The sequence below is a fragment of the Littorina saxatilis genome, linkage group LG16, assembly GCF_037325665.1.
Source record: "Littorina saxatilis isolate snail1 linkage group LG16, US_GU_Lsax_2.0, whole genome shotgun sequence".
In the NCBI taxonomy this organism is placed as follows: domain Eukaryota; kingdom Metazoa; phylum Mollusca; class Gastropoda; order Littorinimorpha; family Littorinidae; genus Littorina; species Littorina saxatilis.
The window spans coordinates 31,648,405-31,673,026 of NC_090260.1; the positions used below are offsets into that span (position 1 = coordinate 31,648,405).

Here is a 24,622-nt window from a genome sequence, read left to right on the forward strand (position 1 = left end):
TTTTTTTGGGCTATGTTACCTCAACCACACCTATTTTTTTTTTTGGCCTTAGATCCCTTTTTCATTTTAAGCGGGTATACCAAGGAGTACTGTATCGAGAGCTCCTTGGGGTATACATATTCACAGATTCTGGAAGATCAAATGCATGCATTTTGTGGAAAGCAGCAGCAGTTATCAATGGCAATGCATAATATAAATTCTGACTTCTCAAAGAAATCATAATAGAAGCCCCTTTTGAGACATACTGTCATATTCATACAGGTTGTTGGTATAAAGAAAGACAATGCACTGCAGACCGGCACGGTTGGCCTAGTGGTAAGGCGTCCGCTCCGTGATCGGGAGGTCGTGGGTTCGAACCCCGGCCGGGTCATACCTAAGACTTTGAAATTGGCAATCTAGTGGCTGCTCCGCCTGGCGTCTGGCATTATGGGGTTAGTGCTAGGACTGGTTGGTCCGGTGTCAGAATAATGTGACTGGGTGAGACATGAAGCCTGTGCTGCGACTTCTGTCTTGTGTGTGGCGCACGTTAAATGTCAAAGCAGCACCGCCCTGATATGGCCCTTCGTGGTCGGCTGGGCGTTAAGCAAACAAACAAACAAACAAACAAACAAACAAATGCACTGCAGACAAACGTCTCAAACTGTTTACTCTCAGTGCTACATGTATAAGGGTCTTTAAAGAAAAAGAGAATGCTTCATGTCCAACGGGCTAAATATGGGCTATATGATATTTTGAGTTTTACGCCCTCACGGCTTTTGATGAAATACACAAGTGTATGTGTGTTTAGGTGGTATTAGCCATCTGCACTTATGGCAGAATGACCGAGGTCTTTTATGTGCCATTGTGGTGACACAGGGGTGTGACATGGCTTCCGTCTCTGGGTCTGCACATAAAGATGACCCGTGTCCGTCCCGGCCCGAATTCGAACCTGCGACCTTTTGATCACATTACAAGTCCATGAGTTCTCTACCAACTGAGCTACCGGCCCCCCCCATATGGGTCTTTTAAACACAAAAGAAGTTAAATGCAAAATGAACGAAAATGCCATGTCTTTTCTTCAAGCATTACCAAACACAGACTGAACATCTGTATAACCTTTCAAGTTAGTAAGCCAATCTGAAAAAGAAACAGAAAAAAAACACTCCATTTTGATTATATTTTCATATATGATTGAATACAATGAAGCATGGAATCGCTCCAGATTTCTCACTATATTTACACACTATTTGCTAAAGTATTTGTCTGTGCCTTTTGGAAACATTCAGGTCTAACCCTTCTGAAGAAACCATGTCAGAAAAAGTTAGCAGAATTTTGTTCAAGATTTGTTCAAGTTAGCAAGTTTTTTTTCAAGATTCTTTTTAAGAAAAGAGATTTTTTTTTCAAGATTTGTTGAAGTTGGAAGACTTTTTTTCAAGATTTGTCTCAAAGCTTGAAAAAACATTTTTCAAATCAACACATCACAACGCAACCTAAGCCAAACTAATCTCCACTTTATCTTCCAAAAACACACTTTAACAACTCTCTACCTCTCAAACTCCAACACTTCAACACTGAACACAAACCAAACACTACCCCCCAAAAAAAACAAAAAAAAAAAATCCAAAAAAATCTCAGATCTACGCTGAAGAAGCTCCACGCTGTTGAGAAGGACTCTGCAGCAGTTCTTCGAGCAGGGACTGCTGGGAAGAGAAGAATTCCTTGGCCATTCCGCAGGTCGGATTGACGCACATTGGGCAACGCAGGGACAGCTGACGTGAACACACGTCGCCAGAGTGAAGATGCGTCTTCACGATATCTGCCATTGCCTGCACAATGAGGAGAACACTTTCTGTGAATGATGTAGGACACTGAAAAGAAAAACCTAAACAAAATAATTTTTAATTCAGAAGAGTCCTACCCTCTACACAATGGGGCCGAGTGCCCATGCAGAGACTGTACAAAAATCACTCCCAAAAATGGGGATGTATATACATAAAATTATATAGATTCACTCTGTCAGTTTATCCTTCTGTCTGAACTCATTATTTTTTTATTTTTTTATTTATTTTTATTTTTATTATATTAGCATATATCATGATTGTATTGATTGTATTTATTGTTCAAAATGCCCCCAGGGGTTATGGATTAATAAAAAACTTGAAACTTGAAACTCATATCTCTGGTGTCTATTTGCCGCTTGAGGTGACATTTGGCGTCTAGCTTGAAAGTGGGGGACACACAGTCCTGGCAAAAAATCAACGAAAAAGGGGATACATCGACACACGTTCCAGAATACACTGCACCTGAATCACCCAGGATCCGCAGCAAGTACGATAACCTCATTTATTTTATCTGAGTTCTGTGCCCTGTGGGCATGGGAGTTTCCAATCCTGACCACCTCAAGGTCAGCACTTATTGTTCTTGGTGACCAAATGCGAAGGCAATGTATCTGTATGACATGCGTAAATGCAAGTGCAGCCAGATCCAGATATCAACTCGGCACCTTGCAATTGACTGTACATGCTATTGGGGGAACCTCTCACTGCTAAGACTTGCACACTATTAATTCCCTTTTGTTCTCTCTTAAATGATTTAAGGACATTTTCTGTTTAACATAATTTATGAGCGAGACATTCTTCCCCACAAAGAAAATGACCCTCAAAATGTCTAGAACTATCTCAAACCTTGGGAATTCTGTCAAGAGCAAATGTGTTGACTTATTGTTTCACACTGTGGCTATACATACCTCAATAAAAATGGGGTTGTCGTTCAGAGATGCTGCCCGTCTGATGTTCTTCACCCCAACCTGCAAGCAGACACAAGAATTGAAGAATCAAAAACAAGGGAAAAACAGATTAAATTACATATTCTTACTCAACTCACATAGATAGCAATAACTTCGTTTGGTTGCTAAGACATTGAAGCACTCTTACATGGTTACATGGGGAGATAACTCTAAAGAAAAACACCCACCCGCCATATAAGGCATGGGTCACGGTTGTTATCTCCCCTACCGGCGCCCGCGCATGCGCAAGCCGTACACCGGTAATACTCATTCCTTCTTCTTCAACGCACGGAGCAAGACGTGTGTTGCACTCGTCAATTTTCTATCTGCTGGTATTCACGTCGGTGTTTGACCATCGGACCTTGGTTACGCTTTCGTTGTCTCCTTCACTACTCCAAGTATTGGGTGAGATCTTTCTTTTTATTACCGAGACGCGATTTATTAGCTTTTTGGAACGTTTTGCGTCTTATGTTTTGGTTCAGCTTTGTCATCCAATATGGCGGACAAACCGAAAGATAAGGAGAGAGAAAGAACTCGGAGTTCGACCAGACAGGCTTGCTCTCCTAGCTCTCAATCAGGCAAAGCGCCCCAATCCAAAGTTAAGGTGGCTACCACCACTCCGTCTCGAACTCAGAAAATTCCACCGGCGGATAACGTTTCTGTCTCTGTTTTCAACCCGGCGAATGATGAATCGTTTTCAGTTGCGATTGACAAACCATCCGTTTCTCTTTCGGCTCCTTCCACTAAAGTTCAAGCGCCTAGCGCAGATTCATCTTTGTCTAAGACTGATTTGCTAGCGATTTTATCGTCTTTCAAAACAGAAGTGCATGAGTTGATCTCGTCGGAAAGACAAATAGCCCAACATGCTGCTCTGTCTCGTCCTTCGGGTGTTACTAATGTTTCCTCGCTTGCGCGGGTTCGCTCTGAACCGTCTGCTACGGTCACGTCCGCTGGCGTGGTGGCAGATCCAACGACGGTGTTGGATATGTCGGACTCATCTTTTGACAAGTTTTTGTCTGAGTCTAGGACATCAGCACCTCCGGGTGTTCTTGGCGAAGTACGCAAGCCTTTTAAGTCGGTTTCCGTTTCGGCGGAATTGCACACTGACCGTAAGGGTTTTCCCACAGACCAACCTGGCTCCGTTTTCACGGTCCTGGGCATGGGATGTGAAGGGCATGTGTCTGCTAGTTCCGCCCCCGCAATTCCAGTCGGGGCGGCTGCTGGCAGACAGGTTACAGGATCTTCCGGTTCCAATTTATTGGGGCTGGTCGATGCTCATGCTATACAGTCCTCTGCTGGTTCCGCTCCCACCGTTGGCGTCGGGGCGGCTTCCGGTGGCAGGAGAGGTTTGACTTCCGCCGTTAGCACTTCGCTGCTGGCGGGAGTCATTCATCAGCCTGTGGCTTCCGGTTCCGCTGTTGCGGCTTCCGCTAGCCTTGCTCAGGCTACTTCCGCTTCCTTTCCCAGCATTTCCGCTGGCATTGGACAGCCGGATGGTGGTTCAATCCACGGGTTTCCGGTTTCCGGAAATTTTTCACAACCATTTCCGGTTTCGGCTCAAATTGCCTCATCGGACGTCGGTTCTGCTGGACATCCCTCAGTTGATCATTATGATGCTTCGGTTGGGGATGAGCAGGATTTGGAGGAAGAAGCATCAGAAGCAGAAGAGGAAGCGTCTCGCCGACTTCCGGCTAAGCTACCTCATTTGTTGGCTTTGGCAGCAGAGGTTACTGCACGCTACTTCTCGGAAGGGGTGGCTGCGGCAACCACTTCCGCTGCTCCTCCTCCATCAGCTTTTGCTGACTTTGCCCCTTCGCAAGAGCGGACTGAGAACTAAGTTTTTGGAGTCACCTGCTGTGGCCTATCAACTTGCGAAAGTGTTTCAGGGCGATGTTCCTCTTCCGCTGTTATCAGCTTATGGGGATGCGCCTGCAGGGGCTCAGTCTTGGCTGGCTGCTTCCGGTCGTGCGCCGGTTCCGGTTGCGGCCTCTCAGAGGAAGCTTCGTCTCGCTGCTTTTAGCAGACCTTTGATTTCTTCCTTCGCCTTACCCTCGGCATCACTTCCGGTTACACCGGAACTGGCTTTCATTCGGCAAGACGGCTACAACAAAGAGAGGCTTTCTGGTTGTAAAGAGAAAGATCTCATTGCTGTCGAAGAATGCGGCCGCGCTGCTTTGGAATTATCGTCTCTGACTGACACTTTAATTCGTTCCCTCTCACGGGCAGTGACATCCTCTCTGAACCCTTTTGAGTTCAGGCATGATGCAGATCCTAAGGACGTTTCGCTCCTTTTTGCGACCTTAGGAAGGGTGTCTGCGGAGCAAATGGCTTTGTCTGCGAGGTTGTATGCGCAGGCCGTCTTCTGGCGACGTGAAGCTCTGCTGTCGGGCTCTCGTCTAGAAGACAAGAACATTCTGGAATCGCTCAGGGTCTCACCGATCCTTCAAGGTTCCCTTCTTGGACAGGACACTCTGGACGCGCTTCAGAAGCAAACTCAGCAAAACAAAGATTTGCAATTTGTGAAACTTTCTGAGTTTGCCTTTTCGAAACAGCAAGCTAAGCACAGCGGTCCTCCTGCCCAGTCTTTCTCGGGGTCCTCCAAGCCTGGTCATAAGCCGAGCAGGGGTTCAGCTTCGAGAGGAGGGAACCGATCGCGACCTTACCCCAAGAACAAGCCTTCCTTCGGGAAGAGGGGGTCAGGTCGAAAGCCTAACCCCCAATGATGCCCCCCCGATTTCAGCACTCCTGCGTCCCTCACGGTTACTGTGGCGGGAGGCCTGTTGCGGGCTTTGCCAGTGTGGCTGAAGAAGTCAAACAATCACTGGATTGCAGGAGTGCTCAGATCGGGGTTCCGGCTTCTTTGGAGTTCTCAGAAGGCTCCATTGACCAGAACTCCTCCGGCTTTTCGGTTTCCGGCCAGACCGGAAGCCAGAGAGGCCGCTCAGGCCGAAGTAGAACTTCTCATTCAGAAGCAGGCAGTGGAAGAAGTTCGGGACCATGCCTCCCCAGGCTTTTACGGACGTCTGTTTGTCGTTCCAAAAGCCTCGGGAGGATGGCGTCCGGTGCTGGATCTTTCTCAGCTAAATCTTTTTCTGAGGAAGATCAAGTTTACCATGGAGACTCCCACCTCAGTGAGGCAGGCCCTCAGGCCACGCGATTGGGTCACCTCCATAGATCTTTCCGACGCTTACTTCCACATCCTGATGCACCAAACAGACCGGAAGTGGCTCCGCTTTGTTTGGGGCAACAGGATTTTTCAATTCAGGGCTCTGCCTTTCGGCCTCTCACTGGCTCCCTGGATCTTCACGATGGTGGTTCGCCAGTTTTGCATACTGATCAGAGGTCAAGGTATTCGTCTACGGACGTACCTAGACGACTGGCTAATTCAGAATCAGGCACAATCTCTGTGCCTCACGCACACACAGACCGTGTTGCAGGAGGCAGCGGAGCTAGGCTTCATGATCAACTGCATGAAGTCCGAGTTGACACCTTCCCAGAACTTTACGTATCTGGGAATGGTATTCAACACTGTGGAATGGACAGTTCAGCCCACTCAGAGGAGGATAAACAAGATCCGGGATCACATAAATGCCACGGCGGTTCTGTCTATGGCTTCGGTCAGGTCTCTGACGTCCATCCTAGGCCAGATGGAATCGCTGGCTCCTCTGACTCATTTGGGCAGGCTTTACAAGCGCCCGTTTCAGGAGGCGCTGAACTCCAGGTGGGACCCTCAGTCTCAGGACTGGGAGACTCTAGTCCCACTTCAGGACTGGTTTATAGAAACGACCAAACAGTGGCTGGTCACAGCTTGGCTCTCGCAGGGAGTTCCCATAGTCCTTTCCCCGCCTTCGAGGCACTTGTTCACAGATGCCTCTCTCGAGGGGTGGGGGGCTCACCTGGAAAGTCACACGACCTTTGGTCTCTGGAACCAGGTGCAAGTCAAATGGCACATAAATCTGCTGGAGTTAGAAGCAGTCTTTCTAGCACTGACGGAGTTCCTACCCTTTGTCAAGGGGGAACATGTTCTGGTTCACTCCGACAACACCACAGTGGTGTCCTATCTGAACAGACAAGGGGGGTCTCGCTCTCTGCCCCTGTCGCACAGGGCATGCGAGATCTTGATGTGGAGTCACAATCACGGTGTAGTTTTGTCAGCAAAGTACCTTCCGGGAAGGCTGAATGTCTTAGCAGACTCTCTGAGTCGGTCTTCCAAGATAGTACACACGGAGTGGACGATCACTCATCAAGCGCTTCTTCGCCTCTGGGCCCAAGCGGAGAAGCCGTCCATAGACTTATTCGCCACACGGTTCTCACGCCGTCTGCCGATTTTCGTGTCCCCATTTCCAGATCCCGAAGCGTGGGAAGTCAATGCTCTGGAAATCTCTTGGAGCGGGCTGATCGCCTACGCTTTTCCTCCCATTCCCCTCCTAGGGAGGGTCCTGCGAAAGGCAGACATGGAAAGACCATCTCTGATTCTCGTGGCACCATACTGGCCGGGACAGCCTTGGTACCCGGACCTTCTGCGACTGTCAAACGGCCCACCTCTTCCTCTGGATCTCAAAAGAGGCGACTTGGTACAGCCTCGATCGGGCATTCCCCACGAGAATCCGCAGTGGCTTGCCCTGCACGCTTGGATTCTGTGCGGGAATCATTGAAAAGATCAGGTGCGTCAGACGCCACTATCGATTTGATTCAGGCGTCTCATAGAGGTTCTACGTCGTCAGTTTATTCCTCTCACTGGTTGGCGTGGCTTAAATGGTGCAAGGCTAACGGAGTGAAACCTACGTCACCCCGATCTATTCAAGTGGCAAATCATTTGTCTTGGCTAGCTAGTCAGGGCGCCGCGCCGGCTTCTTTGAAAGTCCGTAGGTCAGCTATTTCAGTTACCTTGAAACAGCTAGGGCATTCTATATCACGCGAAGGTTTCATTACTAGCGTATTAAAGGGAGCTTCCCTTCGTTTTGACAAAACGAAATCCGCTATTCCAGCATGGGATCTGCCCTTAGTGCTGGAATATTTAAGAACTCAAGACTTTGAGCCCTTATGCTCTGCCAGTCTGGCGAATCTTACGCGAAAGGCAGTTTTTCTTGTCATGTTGGCGTCAGGTAGACGAGGTAGCGAAATTCACGCCTTGTCAGGCTCACCTCGCGATGTGTCCTTTGAAAAGGACGGTTCGGTCATACTTAGGTTTTGCGCGAAGTTTTTAGCAAAAAACCAAAAACCAGATAAACCCTCGCCATTAATCCAGATCAAACCTTTGAGCTCCATTCTCGCTCCTTCAGACCCGGATATTGCAAACTGTCCTGTGAGAGTACTGAGAGCATACCTGTCTCGTTCAAATCCGATCAGATCCTCCAGTCAAAAGCTTCTTTTCCTATCAGTCAATACGAAGAGGGAGAAGGACATAATTAAGTCAACCTTGGCGAGATGGGTCTCCACCCTAGTAAGACAGGCTTACATTTGGTGGCAAAGAAAAGGGGGGGGGGCAGTCAGTCCTTCCTCTCCGGTCAGCCCGGACTCATGAGCTTAGAGCCTGGGCATCGTCTTCAGCGGTCTTACGATCCAGAAGACTTCAAGAAGTCATGGACTCAGCCTACTGGGCATCTGAGGATGTGTTCATGAACTTTTACTTGCGGGATATCGCAAGTTCTCGTATGGATGGAACATTTGGTCTGCCAGCCATGGTGGCTGCGGGACAGATGCTTTCTCGATGTTAACTGTGAGTATATATTTTTACCCACCACCTAGATTAGCAATCTGCTATCTATGTGAGTTGAGTAAGAATATGTAATTTAATATAAAATTTCAAAAATAAATTTTCATTTAATTAATATACTTACCAACTCACATACTGAATTCCCTCCCAGCCTTCCCCGCAATTTATTTGAAGGGATGTGGGTTTCAGAACGGAATGAGTATTACCGGTGTACGGCTTGCGCATGCGCGGGCGCCGGTAGGGGAGATAACTACCGTGACCCATGCCTTATATGGCGGGTGGGTGTTTTTCTTTAGAGTTATCTCCCCATGTAACCATGTAAGAGTGCTTCAATGTCTTAGCAACCAAACGAAGTTATTGCTATCTATGTGAGTTGGTAAGTATATTAATTAAATGAAAATTTATTTTTGAAATTTTATATTATCCCCCTCTCCAGGTTTATCTCATCTGTCTCTCTCTCTCTGTACATATGTGACCCTCTACGACGGAATGAGTCGCATGTCACCTTTGCATGATTTTCATATTTTTACATTTTCCTAAAGAAGTTTTTTATGCTCTATCCAGTGGTGAAAACTGTTTTAGAAAAGAGCGAAAACTGTTTGAGTTATAAGCCTGTGACTAAGGTGACCCTCACACTGTTACCAGACACTCCCCGGACTTACATGAAGCCTAGCGCAGAACCGCGCGAGGTGACATGCGACTCATTTCGTGGTGGAGGGTCACATATATAATAATTAGTATTTGTGCAAAGCCTATTTTGTGTACATTTTCCCATGATTTGACCTCTCTCTCTCTCTCTCTCTCTCTCTCTCTCTCTCTCTCTCTCTCTCTCTCTCTCTCTCTGTCCCTCTCTCTCTCTCCCCCCTCTTTAATGTGAATGTCCAAGCATTATATATGATTAGTGTTGTCCCTCTCTGGGCGATGGCTGGCTACAAAAAAAGCGTGTCTGTAGTGCTCATGCCACAACCCTCGTAAAATGAAATTTGATTTGATCTCTCTCTCTCTACCTCTCTCTCTCTTGCCCCCTCTCTCTATTTTCAGAAGTTTAAGGCATTTGGTATGGTAAAGTTTTCAGCAATCTAAAAAAATTGCACAAAAGTGTGTCGAATTAATTTCTTACCTCAGCCCCTAGATGCTGAGCGTACTCAAGGTCCAGCTCGTAAAGCGTCTCGATGTGGTCGCTGGTGAAAGCGATGGGCACCAACAGAATGTTCTTGTTGTTGCGGGCAACCAGACCCTTGATGGCATCATCTGTCTGAGGGCTCAGCCATGGCAGAGGTCCCACCTGGAATGCATTTAATCACAAGATGTTTTCAGTCTAAAATTGCTGATTGAAACGTAACAAAAAACAAGAGGCGAAGCCTTCAAGGCTCACGTAAGAAATCGACAAACAGTAACACAAACTCAATCACTTCGTCACACATACACACACACACACACACACACAGTAAGCGGCATAGGTGACACTGTGCAAGAAAGCGAGACACTAGATCTAGATCTGAATGGCCGATTTCGAAGAAAAAACTAGTCTCGGCCCGCTCGGCAAAATAACAATGACCGAGACTTTCAGTAATTCCTTCGCGTGACGTCTAACCCTCTTACGTCATAATGTGACGTCTTCAAATGTTGTGACGTCTTCAAATGTTAAAGTTTCTACCACAGACATACATACATACGCACGCACGCACGCACGCACAGACAGACAAAAGTTAGCATCGCATAGGCTACACTTACGTGAGCCAAAAAAAAAAAGAAAAGAAAGTAGAGCTGTGTTTACTTTGTTGAAACATTACCCCTTGAAGATGATTTAGGATTTCCCGGACCATCAAAAACAAACAAACAAACAGTCAAGGTAGATGCATACTGTACTAAAACCCATCAAAATCACACTTATATAAAGGTGACCATGATGCAAAGCTTACCTTGGACTGCCAGACCAGACGGTATGAATGGCTTTGACCCAATTCCTCCATCACTCGCTGAACCGTGGCACTGACCTCCAGGGGGTAAGGGTCACCGCGATTCACCACCTGTCACCGCAGAAATCAATACTTTAAAGCACATTAAGTGAATGAGAACTGCAAGTTGATATCACTCTTCATTGGCTCTGCCGACGCCTGTTTTGTCCTCTGACACTGGGAACAACGCTCAAAGGTGAACACCCTATCCTGGAAAGTGTTGTCTCTTTGGAGCCAGTCAGTCAGTCAGTCAGTCAGTCAGTCAGCCAGTCAGTCAGTCAGTCAGCCAGTCAGTCAGCCAGCCAGTCAGCCAGTCAGTCAGCCAGTCAGTCAGCCAGCCAGTCAGTCAGCCAGTCAGTCGGGAAAATGCAGTTTAGCTTTCATGTCATTACTCTATTGTCCAATCGCTGGGAAATTCATATCGCTTCCTCCCAGTGGAAAGCTCAGCAGCAACAGAGTCGCGCTACCCAGGTGTTAGCGTGTTTAGGCGTTACCACCCATCTGCACTTATGGCAGAATGACTGAGGTCTTTTACGTGCCACAGTGGTGACACGGGAGAGAAATATGCATGGATACCGTCTCTGAGTCTGCACATAAGTTGACCCATATGTCATTCGGCTCGGATTCGACCCGTGACCCACAGATCACAAGTCCAGTGCTCTACCAACTGAGCTACCGGCTTACCTTCATAGGCAGAGAGTGTGCAGAGAAGAGAATCACAACGTCATCCTGGTCCTCCTCAGGGAACCTGGCAATTTCATCTCGAATGTTGTTCGCGAAAGCCTGCAATGAAGATTAAAAATTAAAAAATTTAATATAACTGTTACAAATATCACAGATATAAGAAATATTAATAATATGAATTGACAATACAAATACAATGGAACCCCTCTTTAAAGACCCTCCAATTAAAGGGGGGTAGTTCCACTGTACCCGATTTTTCCAACTGCTCAACAGTGCACGGTCCCAGCTGGAAATAGGTTCTGGACCCTTATAGCTATAGGCAAACTCGCGACAACCCACTCGCTGCAACCTCGCCACAACCCACTGGCTGCAACCTCGCCACAACCCACTCGCTGCAACCTCGCCACAACCCACTGGCTGCAACCTCGCCACAACCCACTGGCTGCAACCTCGCCACAACCCACTCGCTGCAACCTCGCCACAACCCACTGGCTGCAACCTCGCCACAACCCACTCGGTGCAAACTCGCCACAACCCACTGGCAGCAACCTCGCCACAACCCACTCGCTGCAACCTCGCCACAACCCACTCGCTGCAACCTCGCCACAACCCACTGGCTGCAACCTCGCCACAACCCACTCGCTGCAACCTCGCCACAACCCACTGGCTGCAACCTCGACCACAACCCACTGGCTGCAACCTCGCCACAACCCACTCGCTGCAACCTTGCCACAACCCACTGGCTGCAACCTTGCCACAACCCACTGGCTGCAACCTCGCCACAACCCACTGGCAGCAACCTCGCCACAACCCACTGGCTGCAACCTCGCCACAACCCACTCGCTGCAACCTCGCCACAACCCACTCGCTGCAAACTCGCCACAACACACTCGCTGCAAACTCGCCACAACCCACTCGCTGCAACCTCGCCACAACCCACTCGCTGCAAACTCGCCACAACCCACTCGCTGCAAACTCGCCACAACCCACTCGCTGCAACCTCGCCACAACCCACTGGCTGCAACCTCGCCACAACCCACTCGCTGCAACCTCGCCACAACCCACTCGCTGCAAACTCGCCACAACCCACTCGCTGCAAACTCGCCACAACCCACTCGCTGCAAACTCGCCACAACCCACTGGCTGCAACCTCGCCACAACCCACTGGCTGCAACCTCGCCACAACCCACTGGCTGCAACCTCGCCACAACCCACTGGCTGCAACCTCGCCACAACCCACTGGCTGCAACCTCGCCACACCCACTCGCTGCAAACTCGCCACAACCCACTCGCTGCAAACTCGCCACATAACATTCTGCTAATTTACCTCTATTTCAAGACTTCTTTTTCATAAATTCTGTTCATAACATTCTGCTAATTTACCTCTATTTTAAGACTCTCTCCCTTTTCCAGAAATTCTGTTCATAACATTCTGCTAATTTACCTCTATTTTAAGATTCTCTCTCTTTTCCAGAAATTCTGTTCATAACATTCTGCTAATTTACCTCTATTTTAAGACTCTCTCACTTTTCCAGAAATTCTGTTCATAACATTCTGCTAATTTACCTCTATTTTAAGACTCTCTCACTTTTCCAGAAATTCTGTTCATAACATTCTGCTAATTTACCTTTATTTCAAGACTTCTTTTCCAGAAATTCTGTTCATAACATTCTGCTAATTTACCTCTATTTTAAGACTCTCTCCCTTTTCCAGAAATTCTGTTCATTACATTCTGCTAATTTACCTTTATTTCAAGACTTCTTTTCCAGAAATTCTGTTCATAACATCTGCTAATTTACCTCTATTTCAAGACTTCTTTTCCAGAAATTCTGTTTATAACATCTGCTAATTTACCTCTATTTCAAGACTTCTTTTCCAGAAATTCTGTTCATAACATCTGCTAATTTACCTCTATTTCAAGACTTCTTTTCCAGAAATTCTGTTCATAACATCTGCTAATTTACCTCTATTTCAAGACTTCTTTTCCAGAAATTCTGTTCATAACATCTGCTAATTTACCTCTATTTCAAGACTTCTTTTCCAGAAATTCTGTTCATAACATTCTGCTAATTTACCTCTATTTCAAGACTTCTTTTCCAGAAATTCTGTTCATAACATCTGCTAATTTACCTCTATTTCAAGACTTCTTTTCCAGAAATTCTGTTCATAACATCTGCTAATTTACCTTTATTTCAAGACTTCTTTTCCAGAAATTCTGTTCATAACATTCTGCTAATTTACCTCTATTTTAAGACTCTCTCCCCTTTTCATTCCTGATTTTTTCAGATTTTATTTTCGGAGGTCTTAAAAGGGGGGTTCCACTGTATACTCACCTTGACAAGCCCCGGGTGCGTAGGCCATCGGTCAATGACGCTCCAAACGACGTTGTTGGAGGCGCCGTGTTTAGCGTAATGCCTGTAGATGGCGTTCAGGCTGCTTCCTGTGGTGGAACAGCTGTATTGTGGGTACTGAGTAAAAGCCACTGCTCTCTCCACGCCATCTCTAAAAACACGGCACTTTTTGCTTGCATCCTGGCTTTACGATACATTTCATCAGCTACCAGAATATTTACAAATATTGCAGTGTTAATTCCTTTTAGTTCTGATTGCTGCAGTTATTTCCGCTATAAGTATAATGGAACTTTCTTTATTTGGTGTTTTAACGTCGTTTTCAACCGTTCAAGGTTAAATCGCAAAGCGGAAAGGGGGGGGGGGGGGGGGGGGGGAGGATATATAATGGAACAAATACCTCAGTCACAATCATTGACTGAATGAAAAAAGAAATGAAGAGAGGCAGAAAAACAGGCAGGCAGACAGCTAAAACTATGCTGTTTATTACTGAAATACAAGAGTTGCTCTATGTGAAGCATGCAACTCTTTTTGAAGACTCCCTCCACTTTAAGACCCAGTTTTGTTTGTTTGTTTGTTTGCTTAACGCCCAGCCAACCATGAAGGGCCATATCAGGGCGGTGCTGCTTTGACATATAACGTGCGCCACACACAAGACAAAAGCCGCCGCACAGGCATCATGTCTCACCCAGTCACATTATTCTGACACCGGACCAACCAGTCCTAGCACTAACCCCATAATGCCAGACGCCAGGCGGAGCAGCCACTAGATTGACAATTTTAAAGTCTTAGGTATGACCCGGCCGGGGTTCGAACCCACGACCTCCCGATCACGGGGCGGACGCCTTACCACTAGGCCAACCGTGCCGGTACCCTGTTTTGTAAGATTTTCTGTTCTTTCTTTCTTTATTTGGTGTTTAACGTCGTTTTCAACCACGAAGGTTATATCGCGACGGGGAAAGGGGGGAGATGGGATAGAGCCACTTGTTAATTGTTTCTTGTTCACAAAAGCACTAATCAAAAAATTGCTCCAGGGGCCTGCAACGCAGTACAATATATGACCTTACTGGGAGAATGCAAGTTTCCAGCACAAAGGACTTAACATTTCTTACACACCGCTTGACCAAAATCTTTACAAACAGACTATATTCTATACAAGAAGAACAAGGGTAAAAGGAGAAACAGAATCCGTTAGTCGCCTCTTACGACATGCTGGGGAGCATCGGGTAAATTCTTCCCCCTAACCCGCGGGGGGAGAAACAGAATCCGTTAGTCGCCTCTTACGACATGCTGGGGAGCATCAGGTAAATTCTTCCCCCTAACCCGCGGGGGGAGAAACAGAATCCGTTAGTCGCCTCTTACGACATGCTGGGGAGCATCGGGTAAATTCTTCCCCCTAACCCGCGGGGGGAGAAACAGAATCCGTTAGTCGCCTCTTACGACATGCTGGGGAGCATCGGGTAAATTCTTCCCCCTAACCCGCGGGGGGTAAACAGAATCCGTTAATCGCCCCTTACGACATGCTGGGGAGCATCGGGTAAATTCTTCCCCCTAACCCGCGGGGGGACCAGGGAGGGGTAAATTCTTCCCCCTAACCCGCGGGGGGTAGATTTTCTGTTCATAACCTCGCTTAATGTACGTATCCCCATTTTGACACTGCCTCCTTTTTAAGACCAGCCGTAACCTGCCAGCCAGCCAACCAGTCAGCCAGACATGGACACTCACTGTTCAAGCTGCTGGATGGTGTCCTCTGTCAGGGGATGGGCGTAACGAAACCCGATGTAATACTTGTGAGGAGCTGCGAATAGAAAAATTCTTGTTTTAACATCTCATCGCTTGCAGTCAGGAAAAAAGGAAATGCATCCAAACATACCTAAATGTGAACATTCATGCACTTACACACACATATTTTTCAGTCCTTGTGTTTTAAGAAAATGGTGTTAGTTAATAAATCAAGAACTGACAAGAATTAGCATGCACAGGCAAAAATATTCAAGCCAAGCCACTGCAGTCTCTACATACACTCAATCGAACGTCCCAGTCTGTTTCTACTAAAAACCTGAATTGCCTCCAAATCTTGTATTCTTCATAGCATTATATATGACTCACAACTTGAGCTAAAGAAACAGACCGTAAAATGAATCTTGAATATTTTGCAACATGGTTAGACCACATTTAGAATATGCCAACGTTATCTGGCATCCGTATCTAAAGCGTCAATCAGCCGCCCTTGAAAGAGTGCAAAGGAGAGCGACTAAACTGGTTCTTTCTTTATTTGGTGTTTAACGTCGTTTTCAACCATGAAGGTTATATCGCGACGGGGAAAGGGGGAGATGGGATAGAGCCACTTGTCAATTGTTTCTTGTTCACAAAAGCACTAATCAAAAATTTGCTCCAGGGGCTTGCAACGTAGTACAGTGTATTACCTTACTGGGAGAATGCAAGTTTCCAGTACAAAGGACTTAACATTTCTTACATACTGCTTGATTAAAAATCTTTACAAAAATTGACTATATTCTATGCAAGAAACACTTAACAAGGGTAAAAAGAGAAACAGAATCCGTTAGTCGCCTCTTATGACATGCTGGGGAGCATCGGGTAAATTCTTCCCCCTAACCCGCGGGGAGTACACACACGCATAAACACACACGCATACACACACATGCATATAACACACACACCCACACACATAAACCAACCAGTGTCAGGGCTGATTTCATCCAGAATGTCAACCATAGCCTGGCCCTGCAGCTCTGTCCATTTCTTGATGGGCGACCCCCCTCCAATCTTCTGGTACTGTTCGATGATCTTGGGCGTGCGTCTGCGAGCAATCACTGGGGCAAGCTTGCTGAAATGTTCATCACACAAATAATCCAAGGTTGTATTGTTTGCTTTCAAAATTTCTTCTAATCCCAATTGGGCAGCGGGTAGGGTGGAGGTTGAGACGATACACCCATGAAACATTTCTGACCTTATACAAAATGTCACAATATACAGGGTGGTCCAAAAAAATGTAGACAGTTTTGCGTGCCTGTCATTTCTGCTACAGGGCTCCCATCAATTCTTTTTCACCTGGAATGTCTCACACAAGCATGAAAGTTTAGTAAGGCACAGTTTTTTCTTCTTTGCAACATCATTTCTGGGCGTAGTTCAATAGTTCATCACATTCTCAATCCAAGCACATCGTCTTTGGATTACGGCTGCGACACGGACATTGAAGTTGTTGATAACTCTGTCCAAGGTCATCACATTCTCAATCCAAGCACCTCATCCCCAGATCTTTCTCCTCTAGATTTCTTCCTCTGGGGGTACTTGAAGGAAAGGGTTTACCACAACAATCCACAGACAATACAAGCGCTAAAGGAGAACATCCTTCGATCGTGAAATCAGGAGGATTCCACTCGAGACCTTTTATTTTGATCATAATTTTTATATTTTTAATTTTCAGAGCTTGTTTTTAATCCAAATATAACATATTTATATGTTTTTGGAATGAGGAAATGATGAAGAATAAGATGAACGTAAATTTGGATCGTTTTATATAAAAAAGATTTTGTTTACAATTTTCAGATTTTTAATGACCAAAGTCATTAGTTTTTAAGCCACCAAGCTGAAATGCAATACCGAAGTCCGGCCTTCGTCGAAGATTGCTCGGCCAAAATTTTAATCAATTTGATTGAAAAATGAGGGTGTGACACTGCAGTGCGCGTGCCGCCTCAACTTTTACAAAAAGCCGGATATGACGTCATGAAAGACATTTATCGAAAAAATGAAAAAAACGTCCGGGGATATCATTCCCAGGAACTCTCATGTAAAATGTCATAAAGATTGGTCCAGTAGTTTAGTCTGAATCGCTCTACACACACGCACAGACAGACACAGACACAGACACACAGACACATACACCACGACCCTCGTCTCGATTCCCCCTCTATGTTAAAACATTTAGTCAAAACTTGACTAAATGTGACCCTCCACCACGAAATGAGTCGCATGTCACCTCGCGCGGTTCTGCGCTAGGCTTAATGTAAGTCCGGGGAGTGTCTGGTAACAGTGTGAGGGTCACCTTAGTCACAGGCTTATAACTCAAACAGTTTTCGCTCTTTTCTGAAACGGTTTTCACCACTGGATAGAGCATAAAAAACTCTTTAGGAAAATGTAAAAATATGAAAACCATGCAAAGGTGACATGTGACTCATTCCGTGGTGGAGGGTCACAAATACAGTGGAACCCCCCTTTTAAGACCTCCAAAAATCTGAGAAAACATGCAGGTCTTAAAAAGGAGGTAGTCTTAAAGTGGAGGTAAATTTACAGAGGTTATGAACAGAAAACCTGAAAAAGCAATTAAGGTCTTAAAAAGGAGGAAGTCTTAAATTGGGGGATCTCATTAGAGGAGTTCCACTGTACAGCAACTGTCCCACACACACTCGCACATTTTTTCTCTCTCTCTCTCTTCCCCACTTACAGTTTACAAACCCTTACTTCTGAGCTGGGAGAGGAATAAGATCTTTATCCAGGAAGAGACGCAGGAGAAAGTCATGAACATCTGCAGCCTTCTCAGGTCCACCCAGGTTCAACAGCACAATCCCCGTCTTCGGTTTCCTGCACACGTACAGTTTTATCCACGATACAAGCATGTAGATATACAGCAACCATACCACACACTCTCTCTCTTCCCCTATACCCATTACAATCTCCATATTATATATATGCAACTAATGTGTGTGCACAAATAAATACACTTGTGCTATTAAACTGAATGAAATTTTGAAAAGAAAAACGACGGGCGCAGTGGCGTAGCGGTAAGACATCAGCCTCCTAATCGGAAGGTCGTGAGTTCGAATCCCGTCCGTGGTTGCCCGGTGGGTTAAGGGTGGAGATTTTTCTGATCTCCCAGGTCAACTAATGTGCAGACCTGCTAGTGGCTAATTTATATTCCCCTTCGTGTGATTAACACGCAAGCACAAGACCAAGTGCGCACGGAAAAGATCCTGTAATCCATGTCAGAGTTCGGTGGGTTATAGAAACAGGAAAATACCCAGCATGCTTCCCCTGAAAGCGGCGTATGGCTGCCTAAATGGCGGAGTAAAAACGGTCATACACCTTAAAAGCCGTGGGCGTTTCAGCACACGTACAGTTTTATACACAATACAATCTCCCTAACACATGCAACTAATGTGTGTGCACAAATAAATATATTTGTCTGTTCTTCCTAAATGCACTGGTGCCATTAAACTGAATGAAGTTTTGAAAAGAGAATAACAAACAATTTACCTAACATCTATAATTTCTGAATGCATAAAACTGCAAAAAATAAGTTGAAAAAAAAGAGAAGCAAAACTCTCTTAGTTGTTTCAAACAAACCCGCAAACATACATAAATCCCTGCGCCTTGAATATGTGCGCGATATAAATTGCATAAAATAAAAAAATAAATCCCTGCGCTTAGAACTGTACCCACGGAATACGCGCGATATAAGCCTCATATTGATTGATTGATTGATAATGACATTCCCCCCGAAAGCGGAGTATGCTGCCTTAATAGCGGGGTAAAAACGGTCATACACATGAGTGAACGTGGGAGTTTCAGCCCATGAACTAAGAAGAAGAAGACCTGATGACATATTATGTCAGTACATTTCACAAACACATGAGTCAATGTCAGCTTACTTTCCATGTGAGGAAGCTGCCTTGGGTGCTTCGGTGCTCTCTCCCCGGCGATGATTGACAGACACGGCTCCACCCACACAAGAGGGTGTGGTCAGGTTGTGTTTCCATCCTCGCAGTAGCCCTGATGCAAGCTGACCTGCAAGAATATTAAAAAAATATTTAAAAAAAAAAATTAATCACAGAAAATCTGAAAAAATGGCTAAATGCCTTGAAAGGGGGAAAAGGTCTTAAAGGTGGTCGTCTACATTTTTGCTTTTTTTTTCAATAATCATATGGTTAGATTTCGCTAAAAAGTTATGTCAGATGATGAATGAACCATGGGGAAAAAAGTTATAGAAAAAAAAAATATGTAAAAAAAGATTTTATTTTTGGGTAGCGTGACTCACGCTTCCAATATTTTGTTTTCTGTTTGCTGAGAACAATTGTGCTTTGCCTAAAAATACTGACCAATCAAATTCATGTCACTATGCTTATAGCCACGCCCAAACAAGTGCAGCAACAGTTTGACACTGGAGCGCTGTCCACGCTTTTTTTTAAACGCACGAAATGCTCGGGATTTGAGAGGAGTTTTGCGCTTGGCATTTTCCAAATAAGGATATCCTACTATGAGTACTACGCTGGAATACTACAACAGGGTTCATACAGACACCTGACAGTGAAATTCAAGGAGTATTCAAGGAGTTTTCAAGGAGTATTCAAGGAGTTCAAGGAGGTCAAATTGCATAGGTGTACACGTGGAAAAACTTTCATCAACCATGCATTCAAAGCTCAAACCAGAAACGTAAAGTAAAACAAAAACATTTATTTACTTTTTTAAATTAAAAATTTTTTAAAAGCACTTTCCACCCGGCATGACTACGATTTTCGACCGGCGATGGCTTGAAACGCTGTCACAATGAATCGACACACTGCTTCTTCAGAAATGGCGCTAAAAGCTACTCGGATGAAGGGGAAGTAATCGGTTTCAACTTCCCTTCGCACGATGGCAGACGACACGACTTGCACACAACACGCACACAATCGATATAAATTGCTGAAAAACTTTAATATTAACTTTTTTTTTTTTTGCCTGCACTTCAGAATTCAAGGAGGTTCAAGGAGGTTAAACACAAGAATGACCATTTTCTCCAAATTCAAGGAGATTCAAGGTCCTTGAAAAGGGTGGTTGAAAATTCAAGGAGATTCAAGGAGATTCAAGGAGCGTATGAACCCTGTACAATGAATTTTCAAACGGCTTCACTGGCTTCGTCTTTCCTGATCGAAAGGGGGTGTATTGTTGATATTTGTAGATAATAGACTCTGCATTTTAATGGTCAAATGGCGATTTCGGTATAAAAATGTAGACAAGGACCTTTAAAGACTCAGCTTTTATTGTGTTGTGTGTGTGTGTGTCTTAAAAGGTGTATATTCCACTGCATCCCATTTATACATGTACTGAGTAACAGATGGACAGAGAAACCGTTGAGTGAGTGAGACAGGTAGACACATACAGTTTAAAAGACAAACAGATCTTGATATACAGTAACAGATGGACAGAGAAACAGACAGGTATAGACACATGTATACACTTTAACAGACAAACAGATGTATCATTGTATGTACACATGTGCGGTCACCCACACACAATAATGCATATCACACACAGTGTTGTTTTCAGTCTTAGAGGACAATAGGTCAGTTGGACCTGGATTGAAAATATGTATCAGTCAAAATGTCCTGATCACAGAAACATATTGTTCAGTCAGAATTAGTCTGAATCCTTCATGTTAAAACTACAGTGGAACACCCCTTTTAAGACCTCCAAAAATCTGACAAAATCAGGTCTTAAAAAGGAGGGAGTCTTAAAATGGAGGTAAATTTACAGAGGTTATGAATTAGTCGAAGAAAACAGGGTCTTAAAAAGGAGGAAGTCTTAAATAGGAGGGTTTCCACCAGTTATCTCTCTTTGAGTGCTTACAGAGTACCGTGCCCCTTGCAGGGGCATCAAACATCAAGGTCACAAGCAGGGTCAAGGGGAAGGTTGGCTGGGCGGACAGGAGACTATTGGGAGGTCATAAAAGGAGGGTTCCACTGTGTCCGGCGGTCGACCGTCCAGGAGTCGAAACAGTTATGTCAGATCAAACAAAATATGCGTCAATGACCAACAAAGACCAAGACTTGACAACCTTACTGCATTATTTATACACCTTTTATTTCCTACACAAAACTGAAAAGCTGAAGAACACGTACAGTGGTTTCCGAATGAGAGTCTGACTTTTTTTAGCCAGTAAAAGCCAAGGCAACCAGTGAAAAGTCTTGCACTATATGTGTGTGCCTGAATTGTTGAGACAGGTGTTTACAATATGTGTCATTCTACACTCTGCAGTCTCAACAAGCACGCCCCAGTTTGTGCCTGCTAAGCAATTTTGCCAGTCAACATGCATCACTGTTCTCCTGCACACCCACTGTCTCTTGGTTTGTCTTTTACTTTCCTTTTTTGTTGGGGGGGGGGGGGGGGGGAGGGGGCAGAGTGTTTGCTCTGGTTTTTTGTTGTTGTTGATGTTTTTTGCATCAGTTTTGTTGTTAAGATTTTATGTTTGTTCGTTTGCTGGGTGTTGTTATTTTTCTCCAGGAGGGGGGGTGCTGGTGGGGGGGTGTTCTTGGTTTTTTTTAATATGTTTCTTTATTTATTTATTAATTTATTTGTGAATATTTCTACGCACATACCCTCCCAGAGGGAGGCTCATGGCGTTTACAATATGCCGTGTGAGATGGAATTTTTTACACAATATATCACGCATTCACATCGGCCAGTGCATTATTTTATTTTCAGGACTACGTACATAGCTTAAAGCTCATGTTTGCCATTTCAAAGCAGTACACTGTACAGTAAACATTTTTTTATTATAATAAAATGAAAAAATATTTTTAAAGCGCCTGATACACTTTATACACTTTTTTGGTTGACTGGACATGCAGATGCATGCATGCATGACTACCCGAACCGTTTTCAACTTTCAGGGACTTTGACAGTGTCTGTCTGTCTATAGCTCTCTCTCTCTCGGAGTCTCTCTCGCTCGATCTCTCTCTCTCGGCACATATGTGCGCAGCTAGTCATGTTTTTCTTGGACTCGAGGGAGGGAAGGGTGCACTTTAGTTCAGATGTCTTTGTTGGATTGAAACACATTACTTGTAAAACACATGATAAAACAATATGACTAATACTGGAACATCTTCCTCAGTTTATTGTGACTTTTTTCAGTTTATTTGGGTAAAGAACATATTTCCTCGACTAACAGGTAGGTCTACAATCTTCGAGATTATACAAAGCTGTTTCAGTGCTTTTGATTCAGGAATTTAAGACTTAAGTTACATAACTATTAGTATTAGTAATAACTATTAATATCATATGCACGTTCATGGCTACAGTAGTACAGATCATTTGACTTTAACAAGCAATCATTTGAACAAAACATTTTTTCAATACGGCAATATCATCTTCTAGAGTATACGTGTATCATGCCACGACTCGCACAAAAACATGACAAAGCAAAATTTTGCATCCTGATGTGGCAGGGTGCGCAGCAGACGACACATTTTAACCATCTGTAAAGTTCGGGACTTACGTAAACATTTCTCGTTGAAACTTCATTACTGCAAAAGTAAAGCACAAAAAACTGCTTTAAACGTGTTACACAATGCCTCGCATACAGTCTAGTATTCTTCTTTTAACCTGTGCAGTCATGCAAGTAATTCGAAGAGAACTAAAAAGTATTTCTCTTACCGGTAACCTTTCGCACGGACGCCATGATTTCGAGTCGAGTGCGATGAGTTCTGTAGAGTCACTGCCCTTACGTTGTCACGTGACTTTTGCATTGTAAGAGGTGTTCTGCAACAATCTCTTCACTGCGACTCTGTTTTATCGGGTAAGTTTTCTGTGACGACTTCTTTGCTCTATGCAGCGAGCGTGTGCATCATTTGCAGTGAAAGTTTAGGATGCTTTCTTTTTGTCAAGCTATGTAGTTTGAGCTTAACTGTGAAGAAATGCACGCATTTTGGTACATGTATCAAAATTTTCACTTCCGCTTTTCCCGATAGCTCAGATTTATTTCCTTGTTTCGGTTTTGAGATTGTGTTGACAACAGCCGTGAGACAGTGAGAGCGTTGATCGTGTGATCTGGTTTGTCATTCTGGAATGGTTTGACATTGTGTGCTTGCCTTTTTATTGTAGTAAAGATGGTGTCATGCGCTATTCAGCACCGACTTTCAGTCTATTTAAATCAATAGATCACTAGATCACTAGATCATGTCTGTTTCGGTCGCAGGGCACCTATCCTAACTGGTTGGTTAGCCTCAGGTCCCTGAGGTATAGTCCTGAATTAACCCCTTGGAACTGACGTCACATACTAAAAGAACATCAACCGTTTGAAGTTCAATCAGTGGGAGTGGGACGGTAATTAAACTACACACAGGGCTATATTGAGGTCTAACGAATGACGTCTCACAACGTGCGCGGTCATCCTTGGCGGTCAAGAAAGCCGCCGCGATCATAGCGCAGACGACACTTCTTGACCGCCAATATTTTTTGTGCGCATCACGTGCTCCACATAAATCGGCCGGAAACGAAGCAATTGGGAAACCTGGATATATTATACATCAAGTAATTGCCTGTCCTTATAGTGAAAAAGAAAGTGGATGGTGCACCTATGCAAAAAAAGAAACAAATGTTGCTTTATTGCTACATTTTTTTACAATCTCTCTCTCTTGAGATCTCTCTCGTCCACCTGTCCATTCTTCAGACGTTACAATTAATTGCATGTTTCTTTGGAATGGAAATAACACTTCTTCTACTTATGTCAAAATCTTAGAGAGTTTACCCCTGACAATGGCAACAGCCGCAGTGGCAGGAGCAGCCGCACAGACATCCGACACGGACTCAGACTCCGAGGTAGACTACAACTCTGACGAGTATGTGCGTTGCCCGGTATGCCTGGACTACTACACGGAGCCAAAGGTTCTGCCCTGTGCTCACCTGGTGTGTGCTCGCTGCCTCATCAACTGGATGCACGCACACGCCCGTCCCTCTACCTGTCCCGTGTGTCGCGGTTTCATCATTGACAATGAAATCTGCAGGTCGAGTATTTTTAATGTTATTGTGAGTGTTGAAGGGGGGGTGGGGTAAGGGGGTTTGAGGGAGAAAAACAACTGGATGCACGCACACGCTCGCCCCTCTACCTGCCCTGTGTGTCGCGGTTTCATCATTGACAATGAAATCTGCAGGTCGAGTATTTTTAATGTTATTGTGAGTGTTGAAGGGGGGGGGTGGGGTAAGGGGCTTTGAGGGAGAAAAACAACTGGATGCACGCACACGCTCGCCCCTCTACCTGCCCTGTGTGTCGCGGTTTCATCATTGACAATGAAATCTGCAGGTAGAGTATTGTTAATGTTAATGTTATTGTGAGTGTATGTGCTTGCATGCGTGTGTGCTTGGGTGTGTGTGTGCA

At 44.9% G+C, this 24,622-nt stretch overlaps 1 protein-coding gene across 2 annotated transcripts in view; it reads right to left on the reverse strand.

Moving 5' to 3' along the window:
- The window catches only part of LOC138950827 (ferrochelatase, mitochondrial-like), a 24,456-nt gene extending 1,476 nt beyond the window's left edge, over positions 1–22,980 (reverse strand). The window contains exons 1-11 of one of the 2 annotated variants that reach the window (XM_070322545.1): positions 22,903–22,980; positions 19,140–19,275; positions 17,953–18,072; positions 16,170–16,318; positions 15,196–15,268; positions 13,456–13,624; positions 11,123–11,221; positions 10,403–10,510; positions 9,601–9,765; positions 2,726–2,785; positions 1–1,805 (exon numbers count right to left, since the gene is read on the reverse strand). The exon at positions 1–1,805 is cut by the window's left edge and continues 1,476 nt beyond it. In XM_070322545.1, the coding sequence (XP_070178646.1) occupies positions 1,617–1,805; positions 2,726–2,785; positions 9,601–9,765; positions 10,403–10,510; positions 11,123–11,221; positions 13,456–13,624; positions 15,196–15,268; positions 16,170–16,318; positions 17,953–18,072; positions 19,140–19,275; positions 22,903–22,927 (1,293 nt within the window). In that variant the 5' untranslated portion in view covers positions 22,928–22,980 and the 3' untranslated portion in view covers positions 1–1,616. The remainder of the gene's footprint in view (positions 1,806–2,725; positions 2,786–9,600; positions 9,766–10,402; positions 10,511–11,122; positions 11,222–13,455; positions 13,625–15,195; positions 15,269–16,169; positions 16,319–17,952; positions 18,073–19,139; positions 19,276–22,902) is intronic. The other variant, XM_070322546.1, reaches the window with a different exon arrangement.
- Positions 22,981–24,622: the final 1,642 nt, after the last annotated feature.